General features: G+C 34.8%; 1 protein-coding gene across 4 annotated transcripts in view; it reads left to right on the top strand.

Annotated features, from left to right (window-relative positions):
- Positions 1-20,489, top strand: part of RBM26 (RNA binding motif protein 26) — a 53,132-nt gene extending 32,643 nt beyond the window's left edge. For 3 of the 4 annotated variants that reach the window (XM_051608397.1, XM_051608400.1, XM_051608396.1), the window contains 8 exons: positions 305-433; positions 2,618-2,692; positions 3,321-3,509; positions 9,153-9,257; positions 11,775-11,984; positions 13,541-13,627; positions 16,961-17,074; positions 19,660-20,489. In XM_051608397.1, coding sequence (XP_051464357.1) covers positions 305-433; positions 2,618-2,692; positions 3,321-3,509; positions 9,153-9,257; positions 11,775-11,984; positions 13,541-13,627; positions 16,961-17,074; positions 19,660-19,749 — 999 coding nt within the window. In that variant the 3' untranslated portion in view covers positions 19,750-20,489. The remainder of the gene's footprint in view (positions 1-304; positions 434-2,617; positions 2,693-3,320; positions 3,510-9,152; positions 9,258-11,774; positions 11,985-13,540; positions 13,628-16,960; positions 17,075-19,659) is intronic. The other variant, XM_051608399.1, reaches the window with a different exon arrangement.
- Positions 20,490-23,849: the final 3,360 nt, after the last annotated feature.

The raw sequence follows: 23,849 nt of genomic DNA, 5'->3' as shown, positions 1-23,849 counted from the left end.
TTCTGTTTCCTTAATCATGCTCTAAGATTTAAAATTTCAAATATTTGAAACTTGGAAGTACATGACATTTCAATGGAAAATATTTATATCTGATGTTCATAATTCTTAGATATCTGATGTGATGCTGCCTCTTCAAAAATGGTTTAACTTCAACAAATCCAAATAAAATTGTTATGCCAAATTTTTTCTATTCCGTATCATCGAAACAGACAAAAGAAAAGACGCTTATCTATTTTTAAGCACTCATGTTTTTTTTTAAATTGAAATTCACTGGCAAAAAAATAAAATGGATTTCCTCCTATAGGTTTTATCCACTTCTACTGGCTTGACAAAAACTGTGTACAACCCTGCTGCTTTGAAGGCAGCACAGAAATCTTTGCCTGTTGTTTCCACTTCCGTGCTAGACTCTAATGAAGCACAGAAGAAAAAACAGGTAAATTAAATACGCTTCTTTATGAAATGGACCTAGATTGGGAACTTGTGACCACTAGAGGTAGTGCACTATGTATATTTATCTCGAGAGCATAGATGAAACTAGTGAAAAGATTAAATTCACTATAACAGTTTATTTTCAAAGGACAAGAAAATCCAGCATTCTTTTATTATTTTTTCAGTGTATGTTCAGGCAGCATAAGAAGTTGTTTTAAAATTCTCTAGAAGTTCAAAATGTGAAACACTCTTTTCTGGAAGCAGAATCTTCATGTTGAGGCATGAATTATCAATTGTGAGCGAGAAGGGAGTCTGGTATAGTCATTACCCTTCTCTTAAGCCTTTCTGGAACTGGCCTTTATTCCCACTAAACTGGCACTTACTCTGAGTGGTTTTTGTAGTTGTCACTGAAATGGTTAAAACCAAATGACTCTGCATTCCAAACTATAGTTCCCCTGCATCCATTTTTATTTTTTGCATAATGCTATGTTTTCTCTTTTTTTTTTTTTTTAATGTTAGACAGGAAATGCAGCAAAAATGCATTTGGCCTTATATAGGTCACTTGTAGCTTAGCTTGCTTAGTATTTTCAGAAGAGCCCAGTACATGTCCTTTTTCAGGTTTATTCTTATTATTTAGAAAAACTAAGCATAGGACAATATTTACCTTACTTGTTTCAAACCACAATTTAAGAGTTCAATACTAAGTTAGATTCTAACATAAGCATTGTAAGAGTTATAACCACAAAACAAAGATTTTAGCCTAACTTCTGTAACTAATGTTTAATATAATTGGAAGTAGCAGTTTGTAGCTGCATGTCGGTTATGGCATTGGTCCAGACTTGAAAGAAATTATGTTTAATTTTGGGATTTCATTTCATACTTGTTCCCTAAAACATGTTTTTCAAAATTAGAGCCTTTATGTTTCAAGTTAAGATGCTTAGTGCCTGTGAAATGGCAAAGAAAGTTGTAATAAAATTTTTGACTCCTCAAAACAGCTGTAGGGTTTGGGGTTTTTTGAGAAGACATTGAAGACAGTCTAAGTGATTGGTGCTCTTTTCATGTACTCTTAAAGTTCTTTCCTGTCTTTGGAGATTTCTATTGCAATATACTAGTACTTGTAGAAAAACATGATTTTGTGGTGCTCACTCCCTGCTTTCCTCCATCTCCCTAGTTTTTCTTAGTATTCATCCCTAGTTTTTCTTAGTATTCATCCCCTTGTCTTATCTTCCCTTTCCCTTCAGAAAAATGATTGCACTCTATTTTATGAAACTAACATTTCATGCAGCAGTGTTTGTCAGTTTTTGGGAAGACATATAGAAACCTTACTACTGCTTTTGTTTTTTTATGACTGTTGTGCATTTACAGTCTTTGCATAAGGTGGTCCACTTGTATTCTGATCCCAGCCAATTGGTGATGGATGGCAAAACCATGTTTTGCCTCTCCTCTTATTAAATATGTTGGCATCAAAGCTCTTAGTTGTTTTCTGCAAGTATCTAAGGCTTCTACATCCTGTATCTGAAAGCAAGAAGCAGTTGTTTTCAATCAATGGGCATTAGTAGGAGCTGAGCAAACTAGCTGTGGCGTCTCCTGCTTTATATGTCACAAATTTCTCAGTTTCAGTTAATTTGCATTTGTTCATTGCAATGTCAGGTTAATTTTTTTTAGCAGAGTGGTAGTACTTGTTACTTCCAAGTTACAGTAGTCAGATGCAAAAGAGGTAGTTTTCTTTGGGTAATGTTTTAACTTTAAAACATAAAATGTGTTTTCTTTTTCCTTGTAACTGTACTTGAGAATGTCTTTTAATTGATGGACTTGATTTACAGTTGATTTCAAGATACTGTCCTTGCACACTTAAACTCTTTCATGTTGTACCTCTTGTGGTAGTTTATTATTTTGCTTTACAGCTTTCAGTGAAGTTGTGTAAGGGATTACTTTGTATCTAAGTAATAACAAAGTCTTCACAGCACAGTTAAAATGAAGAAAGATCAGTCTTTCGCTAATTTGGTGATGTATGGTTTTCCAAAACATAATTTGAAACACTGTGTTTCGAACCTAAACTTTGAGTTTCTGACTAATTTTTTCCTGTTATTTTGAGTTACTCCTGTATAGTTGTGAGGTATATACTGTATTATTCTCCTGTAATTACTTTTCAAAATCTAGAAACTTTTTGTAATTTTTACGCTTCTAGGAAGCATTACGACTTCAACAAGATGTGAGAAAAAAGAAGCAAGAAATCCTAGAGAAGCACATTGAAACACAAAAGGTAAAAATTTAGCATTAAAGAAAGGCAGTCATGAAGTCTCAGTTCACATCTCTAAAATATTTCATCACATGTAAACATAAGCTACAAAACTGACCTATGAAATAAGCATTCTTAGAATAATGTATTATTTTAAGTTTATAAAGTTTTAATCTAACTCTTGTTAGTTCACTTAAAAAACTACAAGCTTATGCAACTTAGGTGCAGTTTTAGCTGAAATTGCCTAATTTGGGTGCAACATGCATATGTTTTTTGGGAGAAGTGAAAGCCTGAGAGTTCTACTTGGCAAGAGAAAGGAGATTGATGTAGAAGAATATGCATGACTGCACTCAGGCTTTGGAGAAGAATGCCTAAGCATCATTTAAATTGTAAAAAAGTTTTGAAATAATTTAAGTATGTTGATCAAATCTATCCAAATGAAATTAAGATACCAGGTGTTCATTAGTAGATTATTCAGAGATTCAGTCAAAGATTTAAATTTAATATAAGCTGCTAAAAGCCTTATGCGTTTTGTTCGAAGATCACACCAAAAGAAATGCAATATTCTATTTTTCATTAGTTGTAACAAGTACTGGAAAACACATGTAATAGCAGTTGCTGAATATGAAGATTTTTTTTTTTAATTTGACAGATGCTGATTTCAAAGCTGGAGAAGAATAAAGCTATGAAGTCAGAAGACAAAGCAGAAATCATGAAAACACTGGAAATTTTGACAAACAGCATTACTAAGCTAAAGGATGAATTAAAAGGTGTATCACCAGCAGGAACAGGAGGAATAGGAGGAGGGACTCCTTTAAAAAGCATGAAAACTAAGACTCAGGTACTCAAGTTTTGGTCTGCTTTTTAATAAGATGAATTAACATGCTTATGTCAGCAGAATAAAAATATGCAGCCACATCAGCAGTATTTAGAAACATACTGATTTAATTTTAAAGTCTTTTTTGAAGTGAGATTGATTTTGCCCTCTTATTAAAGGAATATAGTTAATTTTAAAACCATGCTATTGTCTAAAAGGCTTATCCACTGTTACACAGCTAGTACATTATCTGGAAAACCAAAAAAAAAACAACCCACAAACTAAAACAATGTGATTGTTTCTTTTGCCTTATGTGATCTTTTGTGTATAGTCTGTTGCTTTCTTAAATTTTAACAGAAATAATGAAAATGCTATTTCTTTTGCAAAAGGATTATTGCTGTGCAACACAGGTATCTTCTGGTCAGGTTTCATACACAAAGCAAACGTCGTTAAACTAGGTGACTACTGTAGTGGTTCATAGTTTTTTGAGGGGTTTTATATCACTGAAATTTTTCTCACTGTATGAAGCTTTTTAGATTGAAATTTTTGCTGTTCAGTTTTACTTAGATCTAACTACCCATGTTTGTATTGTGAGAGGGGCTTCCCTCTTTGCTACAATTCTTGTTAGTATATGACTGTAACTAGTTTCCCAGCTGCTTAAAGATGCAATTATATTACCTTTTTAAAATCTAGTATTTTGGTTTTTTTATAAAACTGTTTGTTCCTTAACAGGTCACAAAGTAATTAAGAATTAGGTGATAATTTGAGAAATAACATTTAAAGAAATTAATGTGTTCTTTTAAATTGATCACAGGCTTTTCTTGCTTTAGCAAGTGTGGAAGTTTCAGTTCTGAAATCTTCAGAATGCTTAGTCTTTTCTAATGTTAGAGATTCTGTTTCAAAAAGCTGGTGTAACATTACAATCCTTATTTAGCTTAAATGAATCATTAGTTTTCAGTTTAAAATAGCATCTCTACTGCTTTATTTTACACAGAAATAGAGGCATTAGAAGTAACTGCAGTGTTAATTACAGTGAAAGTACAGTTTTAAAAAGAAATACTGAAATACCTGTATGTACTCACTGTAGCTTCTTACATTGTTAGTCAGGAAGAAGTTGATGCAGCATATATTTATCCTGAAAGTGGACACAAACTGATTTTCAGAATTTATATTCTATATCTCTTAAAAGAACTTCAGTTGCAGTGGAATACACAAATGTGTTTTAGAGGGGGGATGAGTAGTAAATAATCCTAGAATGGGGACAGTGAAGTAAGATTAAATTCCTCTTTTTTTTTTTTTTTTTTGAGATGAGAGAAAATAAATTTTTTAAAATATTTTTGAAAGAGAGTGGACGTTCTTTGGTTAAGAAAATGTTTGAGAGTTCTGAAGGAATACGCTTACTTGTGTAGAGAATTTGAGCTATAAAAGTCCTAGGAATTTGCAATGCTTTCAAAACTCCATTTTACTGTTAAACCCTCATGTTTTTGAGAAAAACTTTTGCTGATGCTGTACAGTGCTTCATAGATTTGAACAGGAAGAATAGTTTTCGACAGTTTTGATGCAAGAGTAACAGTTGGTTATGAATTTTATCACATCCAAGGGAAAGAATCCAGACCAGAGAAACGAAGAAGCAAGTTGCATGATGAAAACTTGGTGAATTCTTTACTAGAAAATTGTAAATGCAGCATTTTAATCCATGACAGTCATTTTACCCTGAGAGTGGTCCAGTAAATTCTTAGAGTGGCCAAAAGCATAGTCTGATAACACAAAACTGCTCAAAATTATTGGGATTAGAAGAGATCTCTGGGAATCATCTTCTTCCATCACTAGGCACCAGAAAGAAGAGTATGGATGTCATCTTTACTGATCCCCACTGGGTATTACCCCACCACCTTCTCATCCCGAAGTCGAACAATCCCTGCTCTGTCAGCCTCTGATCATACAGTAGACAATTCCATCCTTTAATTATCTTTTTAGCCTTCTGCTGGACTCTATGCAATATATCTTTTGTGCTGAGGAGCCTGGAGCTGGACACAGCACTCCATATGTGGTCTCATCAATGCAGAGTAGAGAAGGATCACCTCTCTTGACCTGCTATTGTTGCTCTTCCTACTGCAGCACAGGAGACTGTCAGCCTTCTTTGCCATAAGAACACATTGCTGGTTCATCTTCAACAACTTCTGTTCTACTGGGACCCCTCAGGTCCTCTTCATCTGGACAGCCCCTGGCCTGTAATGGTGGCTGGGGCTATTCCTCCCCTGGTGCAAGATTTGGCATTTCCCTTTGCTGAAATACAGGAGATTCTTCCTGCCCCAATTCTCCAGCATGTCAAGAGCTATCTGAATGGAAATGCAACTAGCTGGTGTAGCAGCCACTTCTCTGCATTTTGTATTGCCTACAGACTTCAGAGGACGCACTGTCATACCATCCAGGTCACTAATGAAGATGTTGAACGGTATTGACTGCTGGGGTACACCACTAGTGACTGTTCTCCAGCTGGACTTTCTGCCATTGATCACAACCCTTTGAACCCAGCAATTCAGCCAGTTTTCAGGCAATCTCACTGTCTCCCTACCTTTTTAGCATGCCATGCTTTTGACTGTGAGGATATTGTGGGTGACACTACAGAAAGCCTTACTGAAGTCAAGATAAACAGCTGCTACTCTGCTTTTGTCCACCAAGCCAGTCACCTCGTTGTAGACGGCTTTTGAAGTCAAGCATGATTTCTTCTTCCCAATCACTTTCTTGTTCACAATATGCTTGGAAATGATTTTATTTTCTCCTTCCTCCTCCCAGGGATTTTGGTAAGGCTGACCAGCATATAGTTCCTCAGATCTCCTTGCTCTTCTTGAGGATCATAGTGACACTTGCTTTTTCTCAGTCCCTAGGAACTTCCCCCAAAAGCCATGACCTTTTAAAGATAATGGAGTTTGGCTTTGCAATGACATCATTGAGCTTCCTCAGTTCTTAAGGTTGCGTCCTGTTGTGTAATAGGTATTTCTGTATGTGCAGTGTGTTTAAATGTTGCCCAGCTTGATTCTTCCACTGGTCTCAGGATCTGGGATTGCTGAAGGCAAGTCTTTCTACTAAAGAGTAAGGAGCAGGTGGTATTGAGTATTTCAGCTGTTCCTGTGTGCTTTGTTGACGGGTTCCCTTTCATGTTCAGAAGTCAGCCCACATTTTTCACAGCATAGTGTTCCTTTTGCTGCTGCTAGGCCTTTCTTCTCGTTCCACAGCCCCCTTGCCAGATTCAGCTTTGTCTTTCTGGACCAGTGCCTGTGTGGTCAGGGAGTTTCTCTGTATTCCTTCTTTGATCTGACCCTGCTTCCAACTCTTGTATACCTAGGTTTTTGATTAAAGTTTTGTTAGGAGCTCCTTGTTAATCCAGGCAGGCCTCCTGCCATCCTTTTTATTTTCTGCATGCACTGGAGCTTGGAGAATGTGATGCTTGAAAATCATCCTGCCTTTCAGGTAGATATCCAAGCCCACGGTCTTCAAACAGGGGGCTTCTTCCAATTGTCTGAAGAAGGCCTCAGCGACTTCCTTTACCTGACCAAGCAGTGTGTAGTACACACCCACTGCAATGTCACCCACGTTGGTCTTCCATCCTAACTAACTAACTAACATAAATTTGTGCCTGGCTCATCATCTGTACCCTGGCAGAGCTTTGTGCATGCGTACTGCACTGCCACAAAAAGGGTGACTCCTGCTCCTCTCTAGCCTGGCTTGCACTTCTGTAAGAGACAGTGTCTGTCACTGCAACATTGCAGTTATGCAAGTTTTCCTGTGGTGTTTCTTTACTCACAGTGAGTTTATAGTCCTGTAACTGCCCACAAACATGTAACTCGTCCTGTTTTTCTCACGTTTTGTGTGTATTAGTGTACAGTCTCTTCAGAGAGGCACTAATTTCCCAGAAGAGAAGTGAGATCTTCCCCTGTGAGACTGTTCTGTAGGCCCTGCCTCATTTATGTGGTTTGGTATGTGCATTCTTGAGGTGGTCCCCCTTCCAAGCCAGTTTTGTTGATCTTCACATCTCTTGTGCTTACATCACCCTTTGCTTAGCAACCTGTGATTTATGTTTTTACCTAGTAAAGTGAGGTGATGAACTAATTTGAATTACAGTTTCAATTAGTTTTTTAAGCTGGTTTTCCATTTCCTTTGTAATAAGGAAAGTGTAGAAACATTTTAATCAAAGCAGTTTCGTAATGGACAAAATATCCAGACTGTAGAGAAGTTGATTTTATTAATAGTTTTTCTCTCAGGGAGATTGTATGCTATTTGTGACCATTGTTTTGTTAATGTTTGAAAAAGAGGAAAGAGTCTTACCTCACTTCTGTGAAAGTGAAGAATTAACATAGCCTTCTGTTAAAATTTACAACTTTGACAATTTTCTGAAAGACTTTGCTCTTGGTTCACTTGCATTTTCTTAGCATTTAAAACCTGGGCAGGGCTGAAAGGGGTTCAGATTGAGATTGTCAATTGAATAATCCAGCTTTTTTTCTTTTAAAGCTTCCAGGAAAAAAACAAAGAAACAAAAAAGCCCCTTCTTTATCATTCAGTGGTGATACTTGGTTTCCAACTGTCACAACTGCGAAACCTTCATCTCTTGACAACCAGCCTTTGAATACATTACATGCTGTGGTTTTGTATCAACAGGTGTAAATGTAAAACTGTTTCACAATCATCTGTAATTTTATCCTTCATTTGTGATGTCACTGAAACATTTGGCTGCTGCTTTTTCCATTAAAAAAAAACCACAACAGCAAGCTTCCTGTTTGGAACAGAATTTCAAATAAAATTTTCATTGTCACATAAAGCCCTTTCCTGCACCTGTACCAGCATCTGCACCTCAGTGATTGCAATGATCATGTCTAAATTTGGGTTCAGAGACACTTTTCAGTTTCATATATATTTTTAACTTTCTTGTAGTTTCTTGTAAGGTGTGCTGGAAGGCAACGCCAGGTGCATTAGAGACCAACTTTTTGTTAGCAGAGATCTTGTTACAATGTTTTCTTTTCTGCTGTGGTCTGAACAGAACCATTGTTTGTGCTTTTTGCATTATACAGTTGTGGTAAACTTAGATGCTTTTTCTCATTACTGATTATAGATTTTGTATTCATTCTTAATTGTGCTGCTTTTTTTTTTTTTGTAGAATCCCTTTTTATCTCATCATCACTACTATATCATTTTGCATTTTCTATTTTGTGTTTCACTAGTTTAGAAAAAATTCCATTGGCTTTGGCTTTGTGTGGTAGTTTAAAAGCATCACCAAGCTCAGAAACATACTGCTGCAAATCTTGCCAAGAAGGGTCCTAAGCTTGTGCTTTGAAGATGAAAACCTAGTGTATTAAAGCAGTACACCTGCAAAGTTACAGCTGCTGTCTGAATTAATAAGCCACAACTTGGTTAACATTTCACTACATCTTTTAGTTTGCAAATTCCTTTTCTGCAAGAGTTTCTAGGAACTTGTTTTCCAGATGGAGATGCTGTAGCAGACTTCCACCATACCTAGAGGCTGACACTGGCCAGTCCTTAAGTCATTGTGTATTTTTTAAGTAGCCAGCTGATAGTAGTAAATCAATAGACTTTGGGGTTCTATCAGAAACATGTTTCCTCAGTAGAGAATGTGAACTGTAGTACTAATAATTTACCATAACAATTTCTTAGATGCAGAAAGAGTTACTAGATACTGAACTGGATTTATACAAGAAGATGCAAGCTGGGGAGGAAGTTACTGAATTAAGACGAAAATACACAGAGCTGCAGCTGGAAGTATGTTTGTCTCTTCTTTTGTAGCAGTTAGCTTTTAATCAAATATTTTCATATGTGTTTATTAGCCTTGTGTATTGTATCGTAAGCTTTTTTTTTCCAGACTACAATGTAAAATTGCATGTAGATGGGTGCATATAGCAGTATTATTTTAGAAAACCAGTTTCTGAGTTCCACTGAGATAGAGAAATTGTATTGTCTTAAATGCTGATTGTTAATCTGTTTAAAATCTAACTGTTTAGATGATGTGATATTTTACAGTTTTGTGGTAGTAATAACTTCTTGAGATAAATTGTTTCTTATGGGTGGTGTTGTGTTTGATACAGAAGAGTTAAAAAACACTGATACTTTATTCTTAAGTGTTATCATCCTCTTAATGAGATTAATCAAGAAGGCTGAAGTGCCAAAAGTAATATTATTACAACATTCATTTAAAGAGAAAGAGGACTTATCAAAAGCAAATACATGTTTCAAGAAGTGTTCAATGTATGGAACACTTTTTAAGTACTTTAAAAAAAATTCAGAAGGCCATGCAAGATTATTAATATCTGTGTCTTATTTTGAGAAATTCTGAATGCAGTGGGTGTTATTCTATGTTATATTTCACTGTCTTGCTTATATGGTTGGGTAGTATCGGCTTAATTGCATTATAATCTTAACTCTTTACTGTTAAGCAGGCTGCTGTGTTACTTAAATCCCTCTTAATGAATTTTGGTCATGTCTTGTGTATAACACAGTGCACATACATATGACTAAATTGCATTGAAATCTCATTTTAAAGCAAAGTTGTTACGCAGCTTTGGTAATTGTGAGAATAGGTTTGTTAATAAGCCAAGCCAATTGAATAGAGATGACATAAAAGCTTATGTTAACAAGATGTATATTTTTTGGTGGTGAATATTATTTCATAAACATACTGAAACCTTATTTTTACATAGTACATTTTAGAAAATGTGTTAATTAAATGATCTGTAAAATAGCAGTAGAAAAGTAGATGCTTATTCAAGTTACACTGTAGTTGAGTGGGGTAATCCTACTCTGTCTCTCATTAAGTCTGTATATCAAGCTGGAAAAAAATGGAGCTCTTTCAGGAGAAAAAATGTTGCTAGTAAAATGAATATTTTGAGGCCTTTAGCATATACTAATCAGAGTAGATGGAGGAAAACAAGCTTATTTGTAAAGCACCCCGTTATGTTTCAAGGAACAACATAAAATGTATCCCTTTTATAACTTACAGATGGGATATAGAGGTTTTTTTCCCCTTGATGTTTGTTAGATTCTTCAATAACCTTACAAATTCTTTAGAAAAACTTTTATTCACTTATTATCTCTGTGACTTTAACCCCATAATATTAATGTTTTGCTTCTGTAGCTCATAACCTGCTGTTCTGTTCCAGGTGGCCCTGATTTTACTGGGAGAAAACTCAAAGTGTACAGCTTGATTGTTGAGTCAGCATAATATTTTACTTTCTGGATTGTTAATTTAAAACATTTTAAAATGTTTGTTTCTTTAAAAAAGAAAAAACAGCAACAACAAAAAACCCACCAAAAACTCTGGAAGATTATCTTTACAAAAAATGAAAGCAAACAATATTCTGTTGTGAACTTATCTGAGTAATTTAATTAATAAAGCCATAGGAGATTGATCTTCTTATGAGTGATATCACTGGCATGCATTAAAGTAGTGCTTGAGTTCTAAGCACAATAGGATTTGTTAAAAATGTTGTTATAGTGTTTTTATTTAACATTTGATTCCTACACCACAGCTATTTGGGTTTGAAAAGAGTTTGGTTTTTTTCTTCCCTTGTTGCAAACACCGAAACTAAATCCTTGAAAGTTCTTTTTTGAAACTTAGATTAACCTATACAAATTATTTTTGAAATGAGTGTCAGAGATCCTGTCATTGGCCTTCAGACTTTTCTTGGAGAGTGCATGCCCATTCTTTAGAAGGGATGCTCAGGTCTTTTGGGAATGGAAATGAATGAGTATGTGGAGCTAAATTTTTAGAGAATACTTTGTACTTGGAGGTGCTTGTGAGAGCCTCTTTTTCATTCCTCACAAGTCTGTGGCCAAAAGCTATTATGCTGCATTAATTCTAGTACAAATAAAAGTCCTGGCTGGACTTGCAGAGACAAATTAAGAGACAAATATGAATAGACAAATTAGGTAGTTAGATGCCACACCAAGAAAACCTGTTAATGAAGTTAGAGATGTGTTGCAGTTCCTTTCTCCTGTGAAGAATTTTCTTTACAGATAAGGGCTCTTTTGATACCTGTTTTTAATACCTGGTTCTTTTTTTGTATTTCCATCCTCTTTTTGATCTGGTGATAATCAACAGTATTAGCTGTTTAATGTTATTAGCATGTTCATCTTTTGTTATTTTAAGACCTGTAAACTGCTTTTTTTGTCTTGTTTCAGGATATGCTTTTAGGAAACATCAGGTTATGTGCTTGTTGTTTTTGTCTAACTGCATAGATAATGAATGTTAATACATCAATATGTTATGTATAAACATCTTAGGCTGCCAAACGAGGGATTCTTTCTTCAGTTCGTGGTAGAGGGGTTCATGCAAGAGGTCGGGGTGCATCACGTAGCAGAGGTAGAGGAATACGAGGCCGGGGTAGAGGCAGAGGAGTTCCTGTGCATGCAGTTGTGGATCATCGACCTAGGGCATTAGAAATATCTGCATTTACAGAAAGTGATAGAGAAGATCTTCTTCCTCATTTTGCGGTATGTGGCAATTTCACCTTTTCTGTTCTTTGGATGCCATTCTTCTGTTGACTGATTTGTTTTCTCTTGATTCCATTCATCTGGAAGTATTACTTAGGAATGAATCTGTCAACATTATATACTTGTTAATGGGAAAAGGGGATGCATTAGAAGGTGAAACAAAGAGAAATTACACCAACCAAGCAAGAAGCCCACAACATAAAAACCAGCCACAATTATAATGTTTTTTTAGGGTATCATGTTTCCTGGAGCTATATATATGTAGACACATAAACATGCAGTGCATTTCTGTATCATATCTATGTAGGGGAACAGAAAGGTAACCATGAGACCCATAAGGGAATAGAATGACTTCCTATAGAGATGTATGACAAGACCACACGTTTATACATACCTATATATGTGTGTGTATTTAAGGGGAGCAAATGTACTTTCTGTAGAGCTGTATGATGGACCGAACATTTCAGCAATGACTTTACAAGTTTTGGTTTAGAGCTAAGAATATGTAACTTTGAAGTGAAGCTATACAATCGACTTGGTTAACCATAGGATGTGTCTGAATCCAGTTTCAGTAATGAGTATAAGAAAAATTAATCAACAACATTATATTATGATTTATAAATATTACTGAAGTAAATTTTGCTGGTCGCCTTTCAAATTTTTCATCTTCTGATGTACTTCTCTTACTGATGTCATGCAAAGAATATAAAAATGGAAACAGAGTCAGCCACTGTTAAAAGCTTGCTGTGTGTTGTCAGTTTGTGGTCGTATATTTGTTCAGAACTTAGCATTTCCTTATATTTTGGTTTTATTACTGGGATATTAAACTTAATACTTTTAGCAAACAAAAATATTAACAAAAAAAAAGTCCTTACTAGCATCAACAAGTACAATTCTATTCACAGTGCTAGAGGTATAACACTGAGAAAAAATGTTACATCATTTTTCAGGTTGTGCATTTGCTGTTTTAAACTTGCTCCCAATTCCATGGAGATGCACTGAGCTGTGTTTCTTTTTCTGTGATACGGTATCACAACTCTGCACACTAGCAGTGCACTCCCCCTGTACAGATATGTTGCGCCTTGCACCTTACAATGATGACAGCATTAAAGGTAGCAATACCACAGAGACCATTACAGGAATGTATGGGCCAGGTTTTTAAGATGATGAAATCAACTTCTGGAACTATTTCTACAGTCCCCACATCTAATAAAACTTTTTGTGGAAGGGCTTGGTGATAGACCAATGGAATCATCTCAGGATCCCTTCTTTCTGATCAAGAGAGAAGTATCGAGGCAGAAGAACATCTTTTTCTGTAATTTACTTCATACCTGTGTGTTTACAGTCAGGAAATCCAGAGACTACAGACCTTTGGTGTTTTAGAAATGCAACTAAAAGTAACTGTATTCTTTGTAAAGACAAGTAGTCCGATTGGCATTAAGGCTGTGAAAGGTACACTATTCTAATTTTGTTTGTTTTTTGAGGGCATTTGATTTAGGGCAGCATTTTTAGAGGTGGAGAACTATTTCACTAAGCTTTTTTTTATTTATTAAAAGCAATATGGTGAAATTGAAGATTGCCAGATAGATGATTCTTCTCTCCATGCGGTGATTACTTTTAAGACAAGAGCAGAAGCTGAAGCTGTGAGTATAGTCTGTTCATACTCTGCCATATTCACCTACTTTCTGATTACATTATACTTCTATATTTGATAAAACTTAACAGTGATAATTATGTAAAAACATTATAAAAGAAGTCTGACACAGAAGTTTTACTTCTAGATTAAGCAAATCTGTCAGAACAGCATATTACTGGAACCCTTGGGTAAAGTGGGTATTTATAGCAAACTCACATGCAAGATACAAGAGAGAAAGTAAGATAAATACTTGAGAATTAATAGCTGGATTGCTTGGTTTTTCTTTATTTAATTGCCAGTTGTTTTCACCTGAAAAATTGGTTTCCTCACAGTCTTCCTGAAATTTTACTGAGATCTTGCAGAGTGAGCCTATATATATTTTATTTGCGGTCAGTTGAATTTAGATTTTCCTGAAGCCTGTGATGGTGTAAATGTGATCTGATATGATGAGGATTGCTTTCCCATTCCGTCCCTCCCCCGTTTTTCCTTCTTTTTTTTTTTTTTAGCATACTACTTAGAAATTTAGGTAATTACAGAAGTATAGCATTATAGAAGTAACTTTCAGAAACTAAAATCCAGAGTTGTAGTCTAGCATCCTTACATATGGATCATTAGGACACTACATTTGCCTCAGCACGACTCCTGCCTTATTCAGTCCATGGTGTAGGCAGTATGTGAACATGTGCAAAATAAAGTTGTTCTGCAAATTATTTTTCTTTAAAATCCTTTTATCACTTTTGGGAAGGAGAATCTTGAAAATGATAGGGACCCTCAGGATTCATATTTATGGTATGGTTTTATGGAAGGATTTCATTTTATATTTCTGTTATGCACAAAGTTTTAATTTTTGCACAAAGTTGATCTTGTGGAGTTTACTGGAACACAGTTTTCATACCTGGCCAGGCTCTTCTTTTTATATGCTTTATCTTGAGACACCAGTGGTCTGATGGACAGAAGCACTGGTATTTAGAGTGCAGCTTAAACCAATGGGGACAATAGTTTTGAACACTTACACTATCATTATGATTACATATTTTGAGAAACAATTTGATGCATGTGCCAAAGACGTTTTACGGAAGCACAGAAATTTGGTTTGTGAAACTCTTAGATGTAGCAGTGATGAGCAATAACTGTACAGAGATTGTAATTATTATGTAAAAATGGAGTGTAGTTAATGGTACAGAGTATATAGTGACTGGTAGGGAAAACTGGTGCTGCACAAATGTATTGAAGGAACACATTTCAACAGTGAAATGAAGTTCTGTGGAGAATAAGAAATACCTGGTTGCAGGTGAAAGTTGTTGTAATTAGTATACTCAAAAGTGGACTGAATTAAGGTTGGAGTTTTAGTTTTGGTGCTTCCTGACACTGGGTACTTCCTTTGCAACTTCATATTCTTTGAGGTTATGGTTTACATAGGAAATATTCTAAGTATTAAGAGGAACTTCTGCTTCCCTGAAAATAAAAATATGTCACTTAGAACAATTTTATGTTTTTACAGACTGTCCAAATAAAGTCTTTATTTCTCCCAGATGGAGTATGATTCACAGCAAGGATCTTGACAGTATCTTACTGCAGTTACTTACTAGCAAGAGTCAGTTTTTCACTGTTACAGCCTGTTTTGTCTAAAAATTGGCATGGAAAATAATTTCAGCCTTAGCTAAATTTCTGTACCCAAAAAGCAAGGAATGGTAGTATTTTGAAGCCAAGTATAGAAGTGTGGAGATAAGAAGCACCTGAAGAAGTAGTAGTAGAGATAATGAAGAAGAAGGTACTAGAGATAATTAAGAAAAATGTGGGCAGGGGGAGAAGGGAGATAGGTTTGGTAGGAAGGATGAAATTAATGATTTTGTACTTTCTTTTTTACTTATTAAGCGTTTCACTGCATTTCAAAGCAGTACGTTTTTCCTCAATCACTCTCAAGTGGATTTTTTTCGAGCTGTGTTGAAGGTGAAGTTGAGAATATGCTCTGGGAAGTGGAGTTGTTGTAATTGGGTCAGAATTTATGATCCATGTGTGAGATGTCCATGTTCTAGTTAGCGTTAAAACTTGTAATTGTTTAATTACTTTTTGTATCTTAATTGCACCTTCATTTTTAAATTAAAGTTTTATGAAAACTGTGTTTGATCAAATATAGCAAAATTTCTCTTTTCCTTAAGGTATTCTTATATACTAAATGTATTTCCACAGGAATTTGTGTTTACTACTAAAGCAGATTTAAGATGGGCAGTTGGAGAAGCTGTAGAAAGTAATCATTAAAAGCCTCTGTTGAGGCCAATTGTGAAGTAAATGCAGTTAATATTTTACCTTCTTAAACGAGAATAGGCCAAGGCTTTATGACCATATATGTTCTAGCCTGAAAGAGAGGGGAGGATTCCCTATTGTAAAATGTTGCATTTTTATGTAGTAGTAATTTCTTCCAAAGATTACAAGTTGTTTCTGGACCTAAATGTCACATATAAGTACTTTTAAAAATTCTAGTTGTGTGACATTGTGATGAGACCATGGACAGAAAGCTCCTGAGCTGCATTTTAATAACCATAGAATCTTTTAAATTTATCATAAATTTATATGTACAGATTTAAAATTTATACCTGGGGACTTTAATATCACACAATTCATGTTCAGATGTCATTGAACATGTAATTGTTTCTACGTTTCACATTATGCTGTGCTTTCAGATTGTGCTGTAAATCTTTTGTGACCATGACGGTTATTTCGGAATGTTGCTAATGCTGATTTATGTTCATTCATGTTACTTTAATTTGAACATACTATTTCCAAAGCAGCTACTTAATGCAGCTGATACGTAGAAAGGCATGAATATCCCATAAGTTAAAAATTTTTACGTTTCAATTACAATGGCTTTACAGGAAGGGGAACATTTTCCAGTAGATTAAGTTGTAATCACAAAGGGGTTTTTTAGTTGTTTGTTTTGTTGATTTTTTTTTATTATTATTATTATATTAAATAGTTTTTATTTCTGGGATGTCTTCTTCCAATAAGTTACACATTAGCAGTTTGATGTTCATCTTTGAAAAGTGAAGAACCCATCAAATATTATTAAAAACCAGGAAGAGGTGTTGGTTCATTATGTTGCCCACATCAGCAAATGATTTATGGTTTTCAAATATTATTTTCTTCTGAATATATTTTTATCATCTTCCTGAAACACGTGCAGTTTCTTTAACGTATCAATAGTAATTCAGTATGAAGATATTACAGCTTGGATTTTATTTTGAAAAAGCAGGCTGTTGGTTTATATATGGCATTTAAATATTATTGAAGTTAATTTTTCTCCTAAGAGATATATAACTAAAACGTTTTAAACTTGGTTTAGGCTGCAATTCACGGATCTCGTTTTAAAGGACAAGAGCTGAAGTTGGCATGGAACAAGCCTGTTGCTAGTATGTCAGCTGTTGAAACAGAAGAAGCTGAACCTGATGATGAAGAAGTAAGCTTGCTTTTTCTTTTTTTCTTTTTTTCTTTTTTTAAGATGAAATAATGCAGCATTTTCAGAAGAAAGTGATCTATTAATTCCTGCTTCTGTTTTTGAATCTAATTTATGTTTTGGTATCAGCATATTTACCTGTAAATACATTTTGTGTTTTCTGAGCTGTTGCAGAAATGTTTCCTTTCTTACACACCAAAAAACTCTGGAGGATATATGTAGAAATTGGAAGGGATGGGTTTGAACTTGTATGATATTGAAGATTTTGTCCAAAACATGGATTTTTGTATCATCTACTTTTAAGCACTAATTTCTTAAAGGATCAAATTTCAGAAACTAATTTTCCTTTAGAGAGATATGTGGCTTGGGAGATACAAGTGAAGGAATAATTTAGAGTATATATGAACTTCAGTGAGACATCTGAAGTACCCCTGCTGAGTGTTTCATGGGTCATGGTGCAGGAAAGTTATTAAAGTCCCGTCCAAAGAACCTTAACTGGTTAATATAGCAATAGTGGGGCAACATTTTTTGATGCATTTAACTCATTACACTCAAAATACCAATGTTTGTGAGTTCTGAAAAATACCACTTAGGGAGGAAGTCAAGCAATCTTTTTTCTAATTCATTTACTGTCAGATAACTGTCTATGTACATAAATGCCATAGAATAGCCAAAGCAGAAGTATACATTGACTTACTAAGTGTTAATATCTTTTCTGTATCTTTTCCCTGTGATGTTTTGGCAGGCCAACTATAAAAACAGCTTCACAAGATTGTCTTAATGTAACCAGATGTGATTATTCTTTTTATATTTTATAGTATCCACTTTCTGTTTATTTGTTCATGGTTTGTTTTTTTGTGTTTCTTTTTCTGAAGAAAGCCAGTTTGTCCTTCTGATTTCTTCTTCAAAATTGCTAATTTCTTTTCAGCATGTCAGTTGAAGACAGGTAGACTACCTGCACCATTGAATATTCATAGGGGGCATTTGTACATTCTGACTTACTAAGTCTTACTTTCCTTGTATACACAAACCTCAAGTGTTTTCAGGTAGTAATGAGCTATGAGTCAACAAGAGACGACACTGGGGAATTGTCAGAGCATCTTAGATAATTTATCACTTCTTCAGAGGTATATTGCCTGTGAAGTTCAACATCAATGCTTTGTTGATGCAAGGAGTCTACCTTATCCAGAGGTCTCATTGAGTAACTACTTCACTGGGATTTCTCCATTTTGCATTGTGAAAGAAGGGCATGCAGGGGTATGCAAACAAGGAAGAAAAGTGCAGATACATTGCTAGGTGGACTAAAGCAAGATGAATCTTTTAACCCCACCTGAAGACACTAAGTGTAGGTGGAAACCTCTGGGGTGTAGGTAGTGATGGACAGGGAAGGAAGACAGTAAAAAGCTACATGCTCTGTCTGCCCTGGAAAAGGAGGAGGACAGATTTACAGAGGTCTTGGGCCTAGATGCTTGGTGACAGCTTATGTGTTTTATTCTGGCTGAGAGTACTCAAGCATACATTGACAGGTCAGATGTTAACAGAGTTGCTTTTTAAAATGCACTCTCCATAGGCAAAAATAGTAGTTTTTCCCTCTTGTAAAACAGCCTAGTGGAAAGAAAGAAGGCTTAATTCTAGGCTTTCTTCAGCCTAGAGCTTCACATCTCTCCAGAACGCTTTGTGTCTTTGTAAATCAATCTTCACACCTTCTGTTGAATTTGGAAATTCTGTAGCAAAAAACAATTAGTGTAACAAGAAGAAAAAGCAAGGAAGAACCATAACTGTTCTCTAACAGCTCAGAGACTTTCCTAGCAAAAGACATCCTTGTGTTTTAGTGCAGAAATTGCTGTGATAGGTGCAATCATCAAAAAAGTTCTGAGATGGGTTAGTTAATGCATCCTTGTGTCTATATGTAGACAAAAATTAAAACAACTGTTTCTTGTTCTTTTAATTTTGCCTTTCTGAAGCCTACAACTATCAACCTGAAACTTTCAGGGTTTTGTGAAATCTGTTGAGTTACTATGTTGTTACTGAAAGCAGTTAAAAAAAAATACAATCATATATTTTGTCTACACTTCTGTAGATACCTGTCTTCTGGTCCTGATCTTTTAAATCTTAATATTGGTCTTAAGCTTGCTTATGCTGTCAGAATCAAAATGTTTTGGATTCAGCCTTTATGATACTAAGTTACGGGTGGTTTAAGCCCTTGGATGAAAGCAAGCACAGTTACTGTGAACATTCAAAAATTACACTAGTTTTCATTATAGCATCCTAAATTTCATACATATATTGCAGCTTGGGCATAAACTATATGCTGAGGAATCAAAAGAACTATTTAAGTATGAGGTGCATATGTCTTGGTCATTTTGAAGTCCAGTGGAAAGAAAAAAAAACGCAACCATGTCTTATTTGCTATTATCAATATATATGTATAGTACCTATACATACTGCTTACTTTTTAAAAGCATTACTGTTTACCTATTAAAACCCATTTTTTTTCTTTATTAAATTACAAGTATTGGAGATTTGTATTTTGACTTTCAAGCTATCAACATTTTCTGACATAACAGTATCATGTTTTTCTCTTGAAGTTTCAGGAAGAATCTTTGGTGGATGACTCACTGCTTCAAGATGATGATGAAGAGGAGGAGGATAATGAATCTCGTTCATGGAGAAGATGATTCAACTGATCAATGACAATGCTAGAACTGCACCTGTGTTGCATTAGTATTACCTAATGTACTTCTGCATCTTTGTATTAAAAGGGGTTTTGTGATGAAGTTGGATTCAGATATAGACTAAAAAGCAGCTGATTGGTTATACATTTTGAGAGATTGGTGTTTGAGTTACATTTCAGTAAATGATTGCTAAAGACATCATACTAGGAACATATGCAATGTTTTTATTACATAGTTCTACAGAAAGTTACAGAATTCTTTGGGTTCTTTGTAATTTACTGAATTGGTCAAACAAAAATGACCAAAAGTTGTTATAACATAGATAATTTTTGTTCTATTCCAGCTACGGAATGAAAATTTGCATTTAAAAATCTTTGTGAATGTTTTCAGAAATGAATAGATAACAGTACTAAACCGAAGTCTCTAAAGTTATGTATTCATGATATTGCATAGTAGTATGCTTAGGCTTTACTATGTACTAGCCTTTTGTTGGATTTGTGTACGTATTTTACCTATGGGTTTTAATGATAAAGTGTATGACTGCTTTGCATATAAGTCCTTATGACTTTAAGATGTTAAAAAATAAAGAAATGGAATGGTCTTAAAAAAAAAAAAAAGAAAAAAAAAAAAAAAAGAAAAAGTAATAACCAAAAAAGCTAAGGCAATGGTCCTTCGTAATGAAAAAAAAAAAAGAAAAAAAAAAAAAGAAAAAAAAAGATCATTCCAGATGGCAACCCCAACCCCCATATTCACAAAAGGAGCTCTAATCACTATCACTTATACTAAATTAGTATTGAATATTAAAAAAAAATCCACATAATAATGTTTCATTTACATTAACACACAGGTGCACTCCACTGCATAAAAGCTTTTGCCTGTCTCCTGCATTTTAAACTGATATAAGTCAAAGATAATAGAATAATATTCCAACCGTAAGGAATTTATTCTGTCCCCCCACACTGTGCAACTATACAAGACAATTTGATCCCACAGAAGTATATGCAGTGCTGAAATGTAATTGGAAAAATACATTAGGTGAAGTGGAATATTTGGTAAGTAATATTCTAAAAACTTTAGAATGTGACTACACACACTAATGCATCTTTTTTATTCCGGTGTTTCTGTTTTTCCATTTCAAAAGTAATACTCAGCAGATACATAGCTCAGACAGTAGTGTATATTCATCATTTTAAAATGTACATACATGTGGTGTAAGTAGAGTTTCTACTACAGAGAAATACTTAATTGGTTCTTTCTAATGGCACATTCTGTTACATGAAGTCTGACATTTCTCCTCAACTTAAGAAGGGGAACTGCCTAGTCCTTTGCAGTAAAGGACCTCTCTCACCAGAAGGACTTGTTTTTATTTCCATTTAGTGGCATTCTGCTCATCTGTTGTTGAAACAATGAAAATCAATTTATTAAGTATTAGAGTTGTGGGGTTTACGTCCCCCTCCATCAACTCATTAATGGGTGCAGTATAAAACCACTATCTCATTTATCAATTAGATGCAGGGGACAGTACTTCAGTTAAGTGTATATTTTTTAGTCCATGTTTTTGTATTTTTGAGGGGGAGGTGGAGGAGAACTGTAAGTCATGTCCTTGCCTTTTTTTTTTTTGTTAATTCCAAATAAGAAATGGAGGAAAGTAGAAGTAGTAGTATCCCAGAGAGAGGAACTATGGCTGTAAATTTTGTGTTCTGTGCTTTTTAGTTATTTGAGAGGTTTTTGAGACCTAGATTTTTATTTTTGTGTGTGTGTGTGATGTTTTTTTTCCTACATCTCTGTGTGTATGCATATCTTGTTGCAAAAATATGCACTTAAATTTTTTGTATAGTCTTAGTTTCACATTGAAATTTCACAATTGACTGCCATGCTTGTTACATTAAGTTCTTAGTCTTGCCAATAAGGAATTGTATTGGGGAAAATGATTTCCTTTTTACACTGAATTTCAGGCAAAATAAAATATTTTAAGAACCTTTTTATCCAATGCTCTGGATGAGCTGTTCTAGTTCACTGAGTTATATACAAGCTTTCCTACTTTTCTTTTTTAATAATTTAGTACATCTGAAGTGTGCCAGATTGACAGCCTGGGAGGTGGAATATTTTTGTGTGTTGTCTTACAGAACATGAAGAGCACAGGAAAGGAATGTGGATGCTGCCTTAAGATGGTTGTGTGGCAGGCTTTGGCACTCAAACCTGCCTTTTCAGTGCAGTCAATCAAAACAAGCTAATGACAACTGTTACTGTGTTCTTTTCATTGATGCTTCTTATGAATCATCTGAAATTGCACTATCACATAATTTTAAAATTAGTATTCCAGGTTTGCTTGTTTTGAATTCAGACAGGTAACCTGTGCAAGATTCATTTTTAGTAACAGGTTGCACCCTGGCCTACTTGGAAGGAGATGAAACCTTCTAAAAGTATTTTTACCACATTTGTCCCTCAGACTTCCCTGATGAAAGGTGTAAAGGGGAATTCTCACTGACATGTATTTTGTCACCTGATTTTACCTTGTGAAACTTGAAATTATTGAAAATGACCTGAGTTAGAATGGCCTGGTTTTCTCTCGCTTTAAGAAACAAACCCAGTCAGTTGCAGTCAAAACTGCTCAGTGATTGTATCTTTCAGCATAAGAAAAGCATTTCCCATTTGCAGTGTGAATGGATTCTGTACATATTTCTGTCATTATCAAATTACTTTCTTGATCTGATTGCGTTTTGGCTTGCTTTGCCCTCATATTTGTCGTCTAGCTCTGCTCTCACTTTTTTGCTACTCTTCAGCCAGCTCTTTTCATTTCAGTTCAGTCAGATCCTTTACTAGCATAGCCTTCAGTGAAATCTGTCGTCACCTGGAGCAGCTTCCTTCCTCGTTTGAATCAACAAACCAAGCATCCTGCTGACTTTCATTCCCTTCTTTACTTACTTCATCCTGAATGCATTCCCAAGTATGGCTCCACTGTGATTAGCTAAATCATTGTATTTTTTTAACAGTTCTGCAAATGGATTTTCCTAGTCTGAAACACCAACAATGAGGTTACCTTGGTTTTCCCCAGACCGCTTTTCAAAATTGCTATGGAAAAAAAGGTAAACATTTAAGAAGGTGCTTTTTTTTCCAGCTAGATGCTAAAGAGCTTGAATAAGATGCGATTTGACAGTTGGTTCAATGACAATGTAGTTAGCCACTTTTGGTTGAATTAAAATAATGGGAGTAATTCAGACTGTATTACAGTCGGTTGACACAACAGTAAAGCAAGAGGAATACCACCTTGAAGCATTACTTATGACCAGTGATAATTGTATTATCTCTTCTCTTAAAACTGTCTTATTTCAAATCAGAAGACCTATAAAAGAAAGAAAGAAAGAAATACAAGTTATTTATTAGTGAAGCACAAAGGTACAGGACTGACTTTACAATGAAATTTAAGCAGAGCTATTTCTTAAATAAAACTCATTGAAAAGAATTTGTAAAACTTCAAGCACTTAAAATAAGTTTCTGTTCCAAACCACACTCTCTATTCCTTAACTAGAAAAGGAGAAAAAAAAAATAATTATTCAAGGAACTTCGGTATCTGAGAACAGCATAGCATGGTTGTACCTAATTTAAAACATAGGATTTTGTTGTTGACCATCTACTCTGAAGAGGTGCCCAAACTGGCTAAGCTTCTCATCAGTCTTTGGATAGCTGTACATTTATTTGAGTTTTTTTTAAGATGACAATTTATTATTGTCTCTTGAGCACAAAAAGATGCAGAAGAATTTGGTTTTGACTCAAGGAAGTGATTTTGGAAGTTCCTTGTGTTGTTTTAACTAATGCCTGAACTAGTAGGCCTCACCAAAAATAGATGGGGAGGAGCAGTGGATTATTTTTTATATATAATATAAATAGATATATGTAATACATAATTCCACCAATTACACACTGCTGTTGTACCAATACACAAAATAACATAAGGAGGCACAGATCTTCAGTGAAGTACCTAATTTGCTGTAATTCAATGTTGCAACAAAAGATACTCAATCCTCTGTAATTTACCTTTTATTACAATTTGAACTAATTAAGTTACCATTAACAAGATGAAAATAAATGGAACCAATAGCAGA

Source organism: Apus apus, chromosome 1 (genome assembly GCF_020740795.1).
Source record: "Apus apus isolate bApuApu2 chromosome 1, bApuApu2.pri.cur, whole genome shotgun sequence".
Taxonomy (NCBI): domain Eukaryota; kingdom Metazoa; phylum Chordata; class Aves; order Apodiformes; family Apodidae; genus Apus; species Apus apus.
This window is presented reverse-complemented; position numbering and strand designations above follow the sequence as displayed.